Source organism: Natrix helvetica, assembly GCF_964273705.1.
Source record: "Natrix helvetica genome assembly, chromosome: 1".
In the NCBI taxonomy this organism is placed as follows: Eukaryota; Metazoa; Chordata; class Lepidosauria; order Squamata; family Natricidae; genus Natrix; species Natrix helvetica.
This window is the reverse complement of record NC_138548.1, coordinates 48,236,741-48,254,714: the sequence shown is the minus strand read 5'-3', so window position 1 is coordinate 48,254,714 and position 17,974 is coordinate 48,236,741. Positions and strand designations below refer to the sequence as shown.

The window sequence follows — 17,974 nt, the reverse complement described above, 5'->3', positions numbered from 1 at the left end:
TGTCTAGTGTTCCTGCTCTTGCCTGGGGCCTTGGTCTGACTAGGATCTTGCGGGGACCCGGTCTACTGTGGTTGGAAGAAGTGCCAGGCTGCACTAGAGGTGCAGACGCAGGAGACTCAGCCATCTGGATCGAAGATCAACGGTAGAAAGGTGGAACTGGATCAAGGAGCGAAACAATACAGCTGGCTGAAGGGCTGAGGACGTCTGCTGCCAGTAGAATAATTAGCAGGCAGGATTAGCCAGTCACGCAAGTGAGGAGAATTAATCTGAAAAGCGTGAACCAGGGAGGTTGCGCGGCCTAGCAGATCAATCGGAGAGGGGCAAAAACTACCTCAACCCTGTCCGTGCTGGTGAATGACGCTCAGGCGGCCAAAAACACCAGCACTGTCCAAATGGTTGATAATGAGTGGCAGCGACCCTGCTGAAGCCCCGAACAGGGTCAGCTGGCCACTTGACAGTGATTTGCAGGGAAACGGACAAGTGGCAAAATGGCTGATAAAAAGGGCGCAAAAACTCTTTTTTAAAATGGCTGCTGCTTTAAGTGGGGGTGAGGAAGGAGAAAATGGTGCCCGCAAGCTGAAAAGGTGGCCGCGCTTCTTCGCAGCGAGACAGCAAGCCAAAATTAACAAAGGCGAACCTCTGCCCGTTCCCGGCAGCCTGTCAAAGCGAGAAAACTTGCCTGACGAAACTCCGCTGCCGTCCTTAAGCAGTGCAGTCAGCAGAGCATTCCCCATGTCCGTTCCTACCTGAAGCAAGCTGTCAGAGGCGAAAAGTCAAGAAAATAAAGGAGAAAAATAGAAAAAAAATAGCTAAGTTTAAGAAATGAAAATAGGCAACAAGGAAAAAGGAGAGGAAAAAAATCTAATATAAGAGAGTCCAAGCCAGGGTTAAATTAAAGCTGGAGCTCACTAATACAATCCTTAACGGGCCAGACTGAGGAAAAAATCTGGCGTTAAGGAGGACCAGGAGGTGTGGCCAAATAAAAAAAGATTCCTCAGTCCTAGGGCAACCAGACTAATTTAATCCATGCTTGAACTCTCCAAGCAGTGCACAGGAAAAGTGCTTCTTCCTGGATCAGGAATTCTTGGTCATTGTCATTTATCTCTTACTCACTTCCCATTTGTATTTACTGCATTATGCGCTACATGGGGCTAACCTTGAAAACCACTCAGAAACAACAACTTGGTCAGAATGAAGCAGTGCAGAATGTTGACTGCTTCTAGGTTTACCCAAGTAATGCATCTGTTGCATGAGGTGCATGCACAATTTCCTTCCAGGTGTAATACAATATATTGTTTATCACCTTTAAAGTCTTACATTGTATGGGACCAGGATATCTGCATGACCACCTCTCTCTGAGAGTATTTGCCTTGTCCCACCAGACCAGATAGGGAAGACATGATCCAGGTCCCTTTCCTAAACTGTTGCTATCTAGTGGGATCTTAGAAGTGCAAATTTTCTGTGGTTGTCCCTACCTTATGGAACACCATTCCCTGCGCAATGATCAGCCCCCACCCTTTCAGCCTTCCACAAGACCATCAGGAAGTGCTTTTTATCCAAATGCTGAAGTAAAGTGAGGATATTTTGGGCTGGTTGTTGGAGCATCCCTAGGACATGATTGAAGTGATGGGGATTGGTGGTGTTTTTATGGTTATTATAGTTTGGAGTTGCATTGTGAGATGCCCAGAATTGTGTTTTAAGATGGGCAGCCATATAGATCATAACTCAAACAATATAAAAAGTAGGGGAAGAGCAAAGCTGTGAAAGGAGCTATGCTAAAGGCCACCATCATAAATTTACTCTTGTTCATCAGTCACTTTTAACTTTTCATGACCTAACGGACATAATTTAACTAGAACTGCCTGCAGTAATTGCTTCTTTGCATTCTCAAGCTCAAGCTCATGCTTGCATTATGAAGGATAGTACCTAGCTACCTTGTTCTCTGTCAGCTTCTTTTAAAAAAAAAATCTTTGATTTTTCCAACCATCAAAGTCTTTTTCATTGAGACTTGCCTTTGCATTATCTGTCCAAAATATTAAAGCTTTATTATTAGGATCTGCAATGAGCAGTCTTGTTTCACTTTCACCTAGTTTTGAGTGATTTATTCTTATAGGCAAAGGAATTCTCAATTATCTCCAGCACCCCATTTTAGGGACATCAATTTCACCTTTCATTCAGTTTTTCTGAATATCCAGCTTTCACTTTGATAAATTAGAACTGAAGAAAAACCATGATGGCATCACCAGCTGATGTTTCTCCTAACAATTTCTATTTCATTTTCTATTTTTTATAGTTCAGCACTTCTGAAAAAATCAGCATGTAAGAGTCATAGTTTTTAAAAAACCCTTTATGGACATTGGCAGCCATTGAAGCTAAGGTAGACACACAAACCTCCTCCCAATTACCTTGGTACACTCTTTTTCCAATTTTCAACTAGTTAATTGTTCCAAATTCTATTCTAGCTGTTGCATTCTCAACTCCATATAAATTCAGAATGTCCGAATTTATACCTGGATATTCAGGCAATCCATTGCATCTATGTTTTTAAGGACTCTCCGTGGTTTATTGTTTTCTATACAATTAAAAGCCTTAGTATATTTAATAAAGCAAAAAGAGAATTTAAAAAAAAAACCTTGGTCTTTTCTACAAACGATCAGATTTTAGCAATTTGATCTTAGGTTCCTTTGTCTCTTCTGAATCTAATTTTTTATAACAGGAAGTTCTCATTGCTTGTATTGTTGAAGACACAATTTCAAAATCTTGAACATTTTGTTAATGTAACATGTTGGATTAAAAAAACCCACCTTGTGTTCTATTTAGCAAATGACATTCTGATAACACTAAAATATTACACTCCAGAAATTAGAAGTATCCAGCTACACAGAAAAGTTACCATTATTCGGGTTGCAATCATACAAGGATTACTAGGACTGTACATAGTTTTATGTACAATGTTATTTCTCCTTGAGCATGTTTGCACAATTAATAATTCATTATTAACAAATTAAAGCAATCTACATCTGCTATAAAAACAGGAGTGAAAAATATTTCTATGACTTGGATTTTTTTTTTGGGGGGGGGGGGTAGCTAGAAAGCAACCAGTTATACATCCAAAGGATTTTGTTGAAAAGTTTCATTTAAACATTTAAACATGAGAATGATAAAACCAAAAGTTTTAAGATACACTGTAACCAAGAACATGTATAATAATTGCACAATGTCATAAAAAGCTAATTGCACATACAGTGGAGTTTCTACAATCAAAATAGTGAAGCTATAGATTATTTGGAGCAGTCAAAACCAATTTAAAAAGGAACCAGTTGAATAAACAGTTTGTGATGTTGATGGTCATTATGACAATGTGTTACAACCTGTTTGTTAATTAAAATCCTCATGTTTGATGGCAGCTATGTAATCAACCTGGACACTTCATTAAATTTCTATTCTAAAAACATTATTGAGATTCTGAATATCCTAGCACAGTGGTGGGCAACCCGCGGCTCGGGAGCCACATGCGGCTCTTTACACCCTTTAATGCGGCTCTTCTGTGTGCCGGGTGCCCACTCCCCTCCCTCCTCTCGGGCTTCGGAGGGAAGCTTCTGCAAAAGCCCGGGCGAGTGACAACCAATTTTGGTCCTATGACTGCAGAATGCTGCAAAATACCATAAATGCAGGCCAGTTGTTGAGTGTTTCAAATGTGATTGGAACACTCAACAAGGTGACCACAGTGTGTGTGTGTGTGTGAGTGAGAAAGACAGACAGAGAGAGGAACAGAGAGAGGGAGTGAGGGAGGAAATCAGAGAGAGACTGACAGACAGACACACACACACACACAGACAGAGAGAGACAGAGAGGGGGAGGGAGGGAGAGAAAGATAGACAGACAGAGAGACACACACAGAGTGAGTGATTAAGTGAATGAGTGAGAGACAGACACACCCACATACACAGAGTGACAGAGAGAGAGGAAGGGAGGGGAGAGAGACAGAGGGAGAGACAGAGACAGACACACACACACACACACAGAGTGAGTGAGAGACAGACAGACACACACACACACAGAGTGACAGAGATGGGGGAGGGAGGGAGAGAGAGACAAAGAGCCAGAGAGAGAGAGAGAAAGAAAAAGAAAAAAAAGAAGAAAGTGGGAGAGAGAGATGAAATTAAAAACAACAACATACAAACCTGACTTACTCAAACTATCCAAGGAAATGCAAGGCCAATGTTCACATTAGTGGTTGTGACTTTGTCAGTCAATGTCAGGATGTAATTTTCTCTACATTGTAAGGCAAATTTTACGGAATTTAATGTTATCGATAAATAATATCGTTCTAAAGTTTTTGTTTTATTAGTTGTGTTATTTGTATCCTCCCGACCTATGTGGATACTTGCATGCAGAATATTCTCAATAAAAACTTATTGAAACTAAAAACAGTGTACCATCCTATGTATTTTCGGTTTTAAAAATGTGGCTCTCAAAGTAAATTTCAATCGTGGTTTTGGCGAGATTTGGCTCAGTTGAAAAAAAAGGTTGCCCACCACTGTCCTAGCACATTATCCCTCTAGTTACAATCAACCTGGATAAAGCATAATGAAATAAATGCAGGTAGTCAATTGAGGTAGATTTAGCTCAATGATCTAGAAATGATCTAGCTACAATGGATCAACTGTTTTTATGTTTTGTTCATTTTTTGCAGACATAATTTTTCATGCATACAAAAATATAGGTTTAAATTTGCATCTAAATATACTCAGTTGTTCAGTTACTGCAAAGCAATCTTATTGTTTTTTTACTTGTACAGCTATTGAGATATGAACCATTCATGGATTAATCTTACAGTGGTCAGACAACTACTAACACTTCACTATTAAAATGCAAGGAAGAAATATATGAAAGGTACTTCTATTAATGTTTATTAATAAGAATAACTCCATTGCTGAATTTAAAATTCTAACTTATTAAGATGCCATGTCCTAAAAGATTGAATTAATTAAACCTTTTTATTAAATTCTTTGATTACATTCTCTATAAATTTTAGTATTTTCTCTTGTTTTCATCTATGAGTTCTTTCCATGCTCTTCTATATTCACAGAAGCCTATGTCTACTGTGCCTACGAAATTTCACAAGAAACATATTTTAACATGCATCTTTTCCTGATAATCAAGAATAGGCAGCACCAATAATACTATTTTATTCACTTTTCTATTTTGCTATTCTAAGACATTCTTTCTTTTTTTTGTAAAGCTATTTTCTATCTATTCAGATAATAACTATATTTGGTAAGGAATACATCATTAATAGCTTATGCCACTGTAAAACGGAAATTCTAGATAAAAATATAATCATAATCTTATCCAGATCTCCTCTGGGTAAAATTAATACATTCCCAAATAAGCATGTAGAGGATTGCAGTCTCAGTAAATCTGAAAAGTTTGAAGTATAAGATGTCTTTCTCTGCTAGGACTTAGATATTAAAATTCTTAATATCTCTTCAAATAATAACAGTAATGTTTTCATTATATATTAACAATAATAATTACTAAAATAGCTGGTGTCTTTTATTCCTCTTCTGAGCACTATTTAGGTAAGTGGTAGATTAGATACCAATTTTCAGTTTTATATCAATTCAGTCATCTCATATGGTTCTTATGATGTATTTTGCGATCTAAAGATAGAAACCTCTAAAAATGACACATTGACATTTTTAACCAACATGATTAAAGTAGAAATTAAAAATATATTCAAGGCTGTAGAAAATTAGCCTTACTCTATGTTCTGAACATGAATGAAGCAGTAGTAACTGGATGAGAGATTCTGGATACTTACTAACTCCCCGAGTCATCAAAAAATAAATAGATTTCCTCTTAAATAATGCATTAAAATTACACAGAATATCAATTTCCATCACTGACAATTAAATTCAAATAAGATTATTACAATCACATAACCCTCAAAGATTCAAAACTGGCATGCAACAATTAAAAAACTCTTTCATATTCTATCTAATGTAATTTCCAAGTTCAGCTCCATAATAACTAGTCAATATCACTCAAATGGAAAAATGAAAACCAACAAATATAAAGAGAACAATCATGCCTTGCAAGCATTCCTTCGCTACTGAACAACAATTCTTGTCTCCAGTACTAAACTGGAGAAAAATACTCATAATTATACTGTAATAGAAAAAAGTGACTGTGTCTTGCATATCAACCACTGTACATTACCCTCTGAGATACACCTGTCACACGACTACAGCTAGAAGTATTTTTCCACTGATACATGCAGAAGCAAAACTATATTATTCATCAACACAAGTTGAACGGTATCATGCTCTGTGAACCATGGATGGAAGAAAAGAGATGCATTCATAGCATATTAAAATATTTCATGGTAAAACAAATTGAGCTCATCAGTATACTACATATGAATGTAGATACTGAAAAAAGGATAAAAGAACTATAAATAAGCTTTTCTCCTGAAACAATGGGCAACATGGCAATTATTGTAACAGAGAATCTTTGGCCTACCTTGCAGAAGAGCTCCATTTCTCTTGATAAAGGTGCTTCCTGGCCAAATGGGTGGACTGGATGTGCTAGTTTAAAAGGGGGAAATGGTGTAAAAAAACATTTATATTTGGTTATTTGCAAATTACCTAATCATATTTTTACATAATTTTGTAAATTTGGACATCAGTTTTAAGAAAATAACATTTATTTTTTGAATAGCAGAATTCTCTCTTTATAAAAAAACATTCGTCAATCATATTCAGTTTGCAAAAAGAAAAAAAAGAACCTATTGTCTACATACACATATTTAAGAAAGGGAAACTAGAAACAACATGTTTAACCTATGTATTATTTCTTTTAAAACCATTAACAGCAAAGCATTCGTTAAGTTTAATGTTAAAACACCGTTTTACATTCTCATATGCTTCAAGACAATTTTAAACAGAATTATATAAGCTATTGATTTGGCTCTGAACTGGATACTATTTTATTTTAGTCTAGGCAACTTCTACTCTAAACAAAAGATAAGCTGTTCTAACCTTCATGAAATGTAAACACATGTAGAATATTAATACACTACTAAATGCAAGTGTCCAGTCCAAGCAAACTATAAATAAGCTAATAATTTCTGTGCGTATTGTCAGATCAGATATATCATATAAAGACTTATGAGTAGCAGAACAGGAAATGCCCTTGATAGATATATGACATCAGAAATTAGAATAAGGACATTTGGGGAAAGAAGTATATTTTTACCATACATTTACATTTTGGAACATTCCTGGTCTGAAAAATATAGGTATCTATATAGATAGAATAAAGCCACAATAAAAAATAAATAAAATTACATAGGTGCTAAATCAGGTATAACTTAGGAAGTTGCCTACAGTAAAATCTGCATCAGGGCCTCCAAATCAAATTAAGGTAACAATTTGCTCACAATCTGATTTGGAATGAGCACAAAGAGCACTAAGGAGGAAAAATAATAGGCTTTTAAACTGTATTAGAGGTCTCATCTATGTGGCACCCTACAGTTATTTTATCACACAATGCTGCTGTATTTGCAAAAATGCAGTAGCCAGGAAACAACCACTGGCACCAAAGTTTTGCAACCGAGTTTCAGATTTTCAAAAGACTATATGTATGAAATCAAACAATGAAATATACTGTATGTGTGTGTGTGTGTGTGTGTGTGTGTTTGTGTGTGTGTGTATATATATATACGAAAACAAACACACACACACACACACACACATATATATTATTTTAGTCTAGGCAACTTCTACTCTAAACAAAAGATAAGCTGTTCTAACCTTCATGAAATGTAAACACATGTAGAATATTAATACACTACTAAATGCAAGTGTCCAGTCCAAGCAAACTATAAATAAAACTATAACTTTGCCAGACCAATTCTTGAATACAGCTAGTCCGCCTGGAAGCCACACTGTATATCGGACATTAACATGATTGAGCGGGTTCAGATGTATTTCACGAGACGAGTACACTACTCCTCTACTCACAATAGAATTCCCTATGCCACCAGGCTTGAAATTTTGGCCTTGGACAATCTGGAACAGCGTCACCTGCAGTCAATCTAAGCATAGTACACAAAATTGTCTGCTACAATGTCTTGCCTGTTAAGTAAGCTCTCCGTTAGGAGAGCGAGTGTGCAGAGAAGCGCTATGAGAGTGGTATGGAAGAACACGCACAAACCAGCATACAGGGACACCGAATAGTATAAAATATAGTAGTTTACTATGTGGAAATATAGAGGCATTCAGAGGTCAATTTAAAGTCCAAGTCATTGACGGTTCAGTCAATCAGTTATCAATGTTCTCAGTTAAGGAATGATCCTTCAAACACAGTCCAATATCAAATAATCAGTTTAGCACACAAAGCAGCTAACAGTAGCAAAAACACAGTAACTCACGATACATCCACCGATCAACATCTAACAAACAGAGAGCTAACAGTCATTCTGGCTCCCTCTCATGGCTGCTTGAGGTAACAGCAACCAATCACATTACAGCAGTACTTAAAGAAACAGTACTACCATCCTGGTTTATATATTGCTAAACCAACTGTTAGCTTACATTCCTAACATTGCCTGTCAACGACTTCTTCAGCTTCAATCACAATCATACAAGGGCAAACAATCGATACAAAGTCAAGGTAAAGAGCTTCAAACTCGATTGCAGAAAATACGACTTCAGCAACAGAGTGGTCAACGCCTGGAATGTTCTACCTGACTCTGTTGTTACAGTCTCAAACCCTCAAGGCTTCAATCTTAAACTGTCCACCGTAGACCTCCCCCCATTATTAAGGTCCATTAAGTGGGCATGCACAAGCACACCAATATGCCTACCATCCCTGTTTTATTGTCTCCATTTATCTGTATTTACTTCCTTTGTTCTGTTTATGTTCAAACCTATACTTGTTATCTTGTACATGTTTGACAAACAAATAAGATAACTAAATAAATAAAATTACAGACAGACAGAAACAAGCACTCAGTTACTTCAACAATGTTCAAGTGTTTGTATCCTAATATTTATATTTAAAGTACAAAGCAAAAAATATGGCAAGCCTTCTCCTTCTTGTTCCCTAACACTTATTAAATTACCTGAATTTTTGTTTTTAATACTTTTTAATTTCTTCAAATGACAAGCTGTGAAAAGACAACATTTGAGTTCAAATATGTATAAAAGTAAAATTAATAAAGATCATTTGGAAAATATACTTAATGTTAACATGTGAGCCCAATCCATTCTCATATACTACTTTCAAATATTACGTTTACTAAAATATATACAAGAATAGGTATTGCTTAACTCTACAGATTCCTTCTCACCAATATTTCTTCTATAGAGGAGTCATCAACTTAGTATTGCAATTAAGCCCAAAATAACAATTGTTAAGTCATGGATATCATGAGCATTTTTTTTGCCAGAAACTAGAAGTAAATGACAGCCTTGACTTGTTTTTTCAATAAAGGTTTTAGGATACCGCTGTCATACTACACCAACAGCTTTTTTGGTCAAAGATTCAAAGAGTAAAAAAAGAAGACACTTTGGGGTATTTATTGTATCCTTTTCCCCCCTATTTTATTCCTTGAAAATATATCATAGAAACTGGAAGACCTTCTCAAATAACATCAAGTGACAGAAAAGTCAGATAGAAAAACTGCCAGTTACAAACACATCTTGTAGGTAAAAGTCCTTCCTGTATTACTATTGTTGCCTGCCAGTAGCCAGTGGAGCTGGCAGCAGATTCAGACAGTGAGGAGGTTGGGGAGGAACATGGGCCAGTGCTGGAGTCTGGGGAAGGCTCTGATGAGGGATCTGTGTCGGAGGCAGAGAGGGGGCCAACTAGCATGCCAGTTATTAGCTGTCTTAAGAGTCAGACATCAGTGAGGCAGACGAACAGCTGGAGCCTGTTCCCACTGTGCCCGTGCACAGAGTTGCCAGACGAAGGAAACAGCTAAAGAATAGGGGTCGAATTGGGAGTAATGCCACAGGTGGACCATGAATGGCCACTCCCAGAGGAAATAAAAGTGGAGCAAAAGGGGAATGGAGTTTGCAGGAGACAATTAGTTCACTTAATTGGTTTGTGACTCTACGAGGCTCCTTGCCAAGTTTTGCAGATATCACCCCGTCAGCTCTCCATGCCAGGTAAGGTCTGTGACTGTAAATCCTCCCTTGAAAGACTTTGCTGGATGTGAATGAGCAGAATTCACAGTAAATTAATAAAAAGGTTTTTTGTTGTGACAAGGAGTTTGCTTCATGCTCTTGGGAAGCCTCGGTCAGAACAGTTACATGGCTGTTATGATTTGTGGGATGAGCAGTTACTATGTCAAAACCACTCAAATATTGATGGAATTGATTATTCATTATCAAGCTGGCAGGTGGCAATCAGAAACTAGATGACTACATAAATGCTATTATTCCAGTATTATATATATATATGTATGCATGATTAATCATTATGAGTTCTCAACTCATAATAGTTCTCAACACAATATAATAAAAGTTGCTAACATTTAAGCCAAGAGAATGGGCGTTTGTTCTTACCTGATATGCTCATTTTCTGGTAGAATAGAGACAGCAGCCAGACTGGGCATGCTCCATCCATTAACCAATCGGACTGAGTCTACATTTATAATGTCATTGGGCCCTTGTGGCTCCTTCCCCAGTTTCAAATGAAAGAAAACTGTAGACTCAAGTGAGAATTGTGAGCAAAAAGTGAAAGTCTATAATCACTGTATCTCTCTCCTCCACACAAGGAATTCCCTCGTGTGACAGATACCAGGGCGGGGCTGGCTGCTGTCTCTACTCTACCAGAAAATGAGTGTATCAGGTAAGAACCGACACCCATTTTCCTGTTATGGTAGAGACAGCAGCCAGACTGGGATGTACCAAAGACTGGGCTGTTCACTAGGGTGGGAAATTGTAAAAAAGGTCCGTTAGGGCACAAGCACTTGTTGTAGCACCCTGCGCCCAAAAACTGCATCAGCCGACGTGTACTTGTCCAACTTGTAATGACGTATGAAGACTGTGGGAGACGCCTAGGTGGCCGCCCGGCAGACATCTTCCAAAGTGGCTTGAGTGGACCAAGCCGCAGATGTCGCAGTGCTGCGAGTAGAGTGAGCTGTAATGTTTGCAGGGACCTGTATGGATTGAAGTTCGTAAGACAATTTAATACAGGCTCTTATCCAGCACCCGAGACTAGACGATGAAGCCTTGGTACCCAAGGAGGCTTGGCGAAAGGAGATGAAGAGAGCTTCTGAGTGGCGGAACGAGGCGGTGCGGTCGATGTAGATCTTGAGGGCACGACGTATGTCTTGTGATGGGGAGACGGACAGAAATCAGGTAAGGTCATCTTCTGACCTCGGTGGAAACAGCTATTGACCTTCGGTATGAATGTCGGGTCCAGTTCTGCCATATCAGCAGGAGAGGTATACATGGTGTGGGGGGCCCCAGAGCCATGTGTAACCGGGAGGGAAGCCTGTTCAAAGGTGCGCTCCCTATTGAGAGGGACATCAAAGAAATTGCCTCTGTTGTCAGGTTCCATCGAAGACGAGGACTCCGAAGAAGACAATTCCCCTTCTGAATAGGCCGGGGGGGGGGATCAGGGCTCATGGGAGGCAAGACAGGTGGAGCTGGGGATGCCACTTGGTGATCCTCGGAGGGAGGGCTGGGCAGTTAGATTATGTTGTTGTTTTTGGGCACTCTGAAATTCTTTCTCAAGGGCCTTCTGCCTGTGCTCTTCTGCCCTGGTAGTCGCTTTAGAGACCTTGGGGTTTACTCCTGAGGAAGGGGCCTCTTTGGCTTGCCTCTTCCTGCTGCTCTTTGCCCTTGATAGCTCTGCCTCCTCTAATCCTGCATTCGTATCCATAGAGGGGTCAGCCATTTTCCCAAACATAAATCAACACCCCAATAAGATAGGCAACAGTCTCACCCGTTTGCTGGCCAGGCACTCCTGATCCAGTCCACCTGGGGTGATCCCGCATTGCTGGGCACTCTAAACAACTGCTGTAGAGTTTGTGCCTTTTTTAAAGCATCCAAAATGGCTGACTTTTTTTCTCTGAGGCTTTTCCGAGCCTTAAAATGGCCGCTGCTATCTTCGCGGGCTTTTCTGACCCGCCAAATGGCCGCTGTTACTGAGTGTGGCCAGGCGATCTCCAGAATGGCCACCGGACTCGCCTGGAACCGCTGCACGCAAAATGGCCGGTCGCGCATCCCTCCAAGTGCCCAGAATCAAGGAGCGGCAGGGGGAAACAGCCGTGGAGCCGTAGCTTGTGAGTTGGCCGATCTGATTGCAAGGCAGGCTTCCTGAGCAAACTCGTGGCCGCAGGAAATCAGAGGGCTGAGGAGAGGCAGCCAGAGATCAGTTTCGAATTTCCCTCCAATTTGTAGAATAAAGGATTATTTAAGGAACCAATTTAAAGGAACAACCAAATCTTTTGGAAAAATTCACCGATTAAAGATATAATTAAATAATTTGGAGGTGAGATCAATTCTCAGAGCCAGTCCAGGTTGGACTGAATCTGAAACTGGGGAGGAGCCACAAGGGCCCAATGACATCATAAGTGTAGACTCAGTCCGACTGGTTAATGGACGGAGCATACCCAGTCTGGCTCCTGTCTCTATGATAACAGGAAAAAGCACTTTAGCAGAATTTTAAAAATAGTCTAATAGTAAGCCAAACTATATTGCAGCATTATAATTTTTAAATTAAAATGGAATATTTATGTATAGCAATCACTTTAGTAATTTTTATTAAGAAGATAAGAGAATTTACTATACTTTCTGACAACTGTTGGCAGTTAATATCACAATTAAGAGTTACCTAGCAACAGGTATTCTTTACAATTCAAGCATAGAAGAAACAGAAAAATAACTGGACTAATTAAAATTGTATTTTAATATTTTACTGTGCTTATACCATGACATTTCGGGAAGGAACAAAAGCTATATTTTCAGTGGGATAGATTAAAGGACATGCTTAATGTCAAAAGCATTTAAAAGGCTTAAATTAATTTAGATTAGAATGTGTTGTTACTATTTTAATAAATCATAAAAGAAAAACCTGTGTAATTAACATTTTTTTAGTAATCTACAGATACCTTCTAAACTTTTTTTTTTGGGGGGGGGACATAAAGGGGTAAAACACAAGGATGCTGTGGAGCACTTAGAAAGTGCTCCTAACATCAAGTTAACTTGATGTACCTTCTATTTTATTTTTAGTTTTTTTCTTAAAGCAACTTATCAAATAGTTGGCAAATAATTTAAAAATCAGAGTTACCTTTGAGTTGCTAAAACATCTAAAACTGTTTTTTAGAAATCCAAGTACATAGATTTTTACAATCACACATATTGCTGTATTTCACTCATCAGGGTAAACCTTATTTACTAGGATATTAATGAACTGTAGAAAATATTATGCTTATATGCTTCTGCCATTCATTCTTTCCTCACAGCTCAGAAATTTTAATATTGGTTTTAGTTTACTGTAATTACCTGGAAAACTGACTACTTAGAATAAGAGATTTTTAAAAGATTGTTTCTTTCAGAAGCAAAAGATGAAATGCCCGGCATTCCAATTTTTCTCACAATTTTTCTCACAAAAATATTACAATACAATACAATACAATACAATACCAGAATTGGAAGGGACCTTGGAGGTCTTCTAGTCCAACACCCTGCTTAGGCAGGAAACCCTACACCACTTCAGACAAATGGTTATCCAACATTTCTTAATATGATACAGGCTGTTGTAAGTCATAGGCTAAAGGTCTGATCCAGGAGAGCACTGTTTATGTTCTCATAACTGTTCTCATAATGACAGCCATGGGCCTGACCCAATTAATTCAGGGCCCCACACATGAGGGCGGTCACACACTGGACCTTATTTTTGTATCTGAACAGTGGACAAGTGATCTGGGAATAGGGGATTTAGTTATTACTCCCCTGTCATGGTCAGATCACTCATGTCTCCGGCTCGACTTCCCTGCCGCTACCTCCCACCGCGAGGCGGAGCCAGCCTGTCCAAGCTGGTACCGCCCCAAGCACCTGATGGAACCGGATAGGTTCCAGACGGAGCTTGGGCCACTACCTGTAGCCCTGACCCGCGCTCGGTCGGAGGACCTAGTGGCCGCCTGGAATACGGCGGCGGCTGGGGCCTTGGACCGGGTTGCGCCTCTGCGACCTCTCCTGCGGCAGCGATCCACCCGAGCTCCTTGGTATACCGGGGAGCTGAGGGTGATGAAGCGCCATAGGAGACGTCTAGAGAGCAGGTGGAGATCCTCACGCTCCGAGTCTGATCGAGCACAGGTAAGAGCCTATTTATGGACCTACCTTGTGGCATTGAGAGCGGCCAAACATAGACATTGTGCCGCTCTTATTGCGTCCGCGGATAACCGCCCTGCCGCCCTGTTTAGGGTGACCCGCTCCCTCTTGTCACAGAGGACACAGGGGGCACCCTTACAGGGCAGAGCAGAGGAATTTGGGGAATATCTGCCGGACAAAGTCGCTCAGATCCGGAGCGGATGGGCCCCCTCCAGTGGGCCGGACGAGCCGTCAGCAGTGAGTCTTGTGAGACCATTCTGGGAGGAGTTTGACTCTGTTGCCCCCGAGGATTTGGACAGGTTGCGTGGACGGCTGCGACCCACCACATGTTCAATGGACCCGTGTCCCTCCTGGCTGGTACTGGCATCCTGGGAGGTGACACGAGGCTGGCTTCTGGGCCTGGTGAACGCCTCATTGGGTGAGGGATCCTTACCAACTGCCTTGAAAGAGGCGGTGGTGAGGCCCTTACTCAAGAGGCCTTCACTGGACCCAATGGAGCTGGCTAATTACCGTGCAGTCTCCAACCTTCCCTTTTTAGCGAAGGTTGTTGAGAATGTGGTGGCACAGCAATTTCCACCACACCTTGACGAATCCGAATATCTAGACCCACGCCAGTCCGGCTTCCGACCCGGGCACAGCACAGAGACAGCCTTGGTCGCGCTGGTTGATGATCTCTGGAGGGCCAGAGATAGAGGTTGTTCCTCTATCCTGGTCCTATTAGACCTCTCAGCGGCTTTTGATACCATCGACCATGGTATCCTATTGCGCCGGCTGGAGCGGATGGGAGTCGGAGGCACCGTTTTACGGTGGTTCGGCTCCTACCTCTCCGACCGGTCGCAATGTGTGTTGACAGGGGGGCAGAGGTCGACCCTGAGGCCACTCACTTGTGGGGTGCCGCAGGGGTCAGTCCTGTCGCCCCTCCTGTTCAACGCATATGTGAAGCCACTGGGGGAGATCATCCGTGGTTTTGGGGTTGAATACCATCTGTACGCTGATGACACTCAGCTGTATGTTTCAACCCCAAACCACCCCAGCGAGGCTGTCGAAGTGATGTCCCGGTGTTTGGAAGCCGTCGGGGTCTGGATGGGGGACAACAGACTCAAACTCAACCCCTCCAAGACTGAGTGGCTGTGGCTACCGGCACCTCGGTTCAGTCAGCTGACTCCAACGCTGGCCATAGGGGGCGACCAACTGGCCCCTGTGGAACGGGCGCGCAATTTGGGCGTCCTCCTAGATGCCCGGCTGTCAATGGATGACCATGTGGCAGCCGTGGCAAGGGGGGCGTTCCACCAGGTTCGCCTGGTGCACCAATTGCGCCCCCTTCTGGACCGGGATGCCCTACGCACGGTCTCTCATGCACTGGTGACGTCTCGCCTGGACTACTGCAACGCTCTCTACATGGGGCTTCCCTTGGGACGCGCCCAAAGACTGCAGCTAGTCCAGAACGCAGCCGCGCGGGCAGTCATGGGGAGTACTAGGTACTCCCACGTAACACCGCTCCTGCGCGAGCTGCACTGGCTACCTGTGGTCTTTCAAGGTTCTGACCACCATCTTTAAAGCGCTCCATGGCATAGGGCCTAGTTACCTGCGGGATCGCATCCTCCCACACACATCCCTGCGGCCAATTCGCTCTCACAGGGAGGGGCTTCTCCTGGTGCCGTCCATTAGGCAATGCCAACGGGCGACACCAAGGAGTAGGGCCTTCTCTGTGATGGGCCCAACCCTCTGGAATGACCTCCCCCCCGACATTAGAACCACTACTGACTTCCGCTCCTTCCGACAGAAATTGAAGACACACCTGTTCCGACTGGCTGGCCTGGCATAATTTTAACGTCTACCTCCTGGCATACATATTTTTACTGGTTTTTTAAGGGGAATGCTCTTTTAAAGTTAATTTTATAGGATTTTGGGGGTTTAAATGCTGTACATTTTAAATTATTTACTTAGCAGTACAGTTCTGTATATCTTTTTATCCTCCTCTTATTTATGTATTTATCCACTTAATATTTTAATTGTTTATTATGATGTATTTTGATATGGACTGTACACCGCCCCGAGTCCCTTTCGGGAGAGGGGGTGGTCTATAAGCGCTAAGAAATAAATAAATAAATAAACAATGAGCTATGGCTGAGGTAGATCTTGAGCTTGAGTTTTAGTCCCAGTCCAACCGTTTAAGCAATATGCTGCAATCAAGTGGATTGATTACGACTTATTTGAAACTGAACTTTAACCACAAGATTTATGCTGGGAATGTGAAGAAACAGCAGTTAACCAAAATGAAAGTAAAAATTGTTTCTTTAATTTTAAATATTTCTATGGCTGCTCATTTTAATTCAAACTTTGAGTGGCTTGCCATCAAAGGCTAACTTTGGACATTTTTCAAAGTGAAGCAGAGGAAGCATATGTGTTTCAGGCTTTCTTTACCTCATACATACCACACTAGATCATGCAACTATGTAGTCAATTTTCTTAGTAACACATTTTTGAAAAATTAGTAAGCTTTTTAACTACCCACTTTTGACATCTGGCACCATTCTACATGAACATATTCCATAATCATGAAAGAAAACAATATTAAACTAACCTTTATTAATTTTTTAAAAAATAGCTGCCATGTATAAAACATCGTGCAGCAGTTTTTAAAGGTAGCATTTTTCTCTTCCATTGTTAATGTTCATTTTTTTCTAGCTTTCCAACTGCTCACTGGACAAACAGACTGTAGTCTGTTTATATTCCACAGACACATACTTTGCATCGTGTTATAGGAATGGTATGTAAAAACCATGGTGATGGTAATGTATGGCAAGTGCAATTCATATTTTTTTTCTTCTTACAGAAGAGCATTGGGGGTGGGGGACAAATACCAGAGCTTTGCAGTCTCTGATTATCAGATGGCTATTCATAAAAATACAAACCCTCCAAAGACTGAAAAAGTAGTATTTTAGAAAAGTGGGCAGTTAGACAATCTAACTATGGTTTCATTTTAAACAGAACAAGATAATGATTTGCAGGCCAATGTCTCAAATCCAAATAATTAGCTAGGTTTGTGAGGTCCGAACTGCATCTTACTTGAAAAACTGGGTGTGGAAACTGTAGTATCACTGATAGGATTTGTTTTTTCTCTCTCTAGAAAAAAATCTAGGGGATGGAGGGCTTTAAGCTTTAATTAGCATCATTTTGAACCACTTAAGTATTTAAATCCAAATGGCTATCCTTATGGTTTTGATTGGGGAGATCAAAGGCCATATACCCCAAATTAACTTCGAATAAAGAAAAGAAATAGGTAAATGTGATTTAATATAATGTATTTGTAATTAATAAGTTAATTTAATCATAGTTGATATTACTTTTCACGCATGCAACAATTTCTCTTCAAATACTGTCAATATTTTTGCAGCAATATTTTTACACACAGGTAGTTCTTGATTTGGTATCATTCATTCAACATCTTTTTGAAGTTAACAATGGCACTGAATAAAGGGACTTATGACTGATGCCTGATGTTACAGCCATTGCACCACCCCAATGGTCGTGTGATTGCAATCTGGGTGCTTGGCAACCCATTTGCACTTATAATAGATTGCCATGATTGCCCTGAGATCATGTGATCACCCTTT

The 17,974-nt window shown here is 40.6% G+C and overlaps 1 protein-coding gene across 5 annotated transcripts in view; it reads right to left on the bottom strand.

The window, feature by feature from the left end:
• The window catches only part of FOXN3 (forkhead box N3), a 184,692-nt gene that overhangs the window by 86,650 nt on the left and 80,068 nt on the right, over positions 1-17,974 (bottom strand). For all 5 annotated transcript variants that reach the window (XM_081936931.1, XM_081936930.1, XM_081936933.1 and 2 more), the window contains exon 4: positions 6,529-6,593. In XM_081936931.1, coding sequence (XP_081793057.1) covers positions 6,529-6,593 — 65 coding nt within the window. The remainder of the gene's footprint in view (positions 1-6,528; positions 6,594-17,974) is intronic.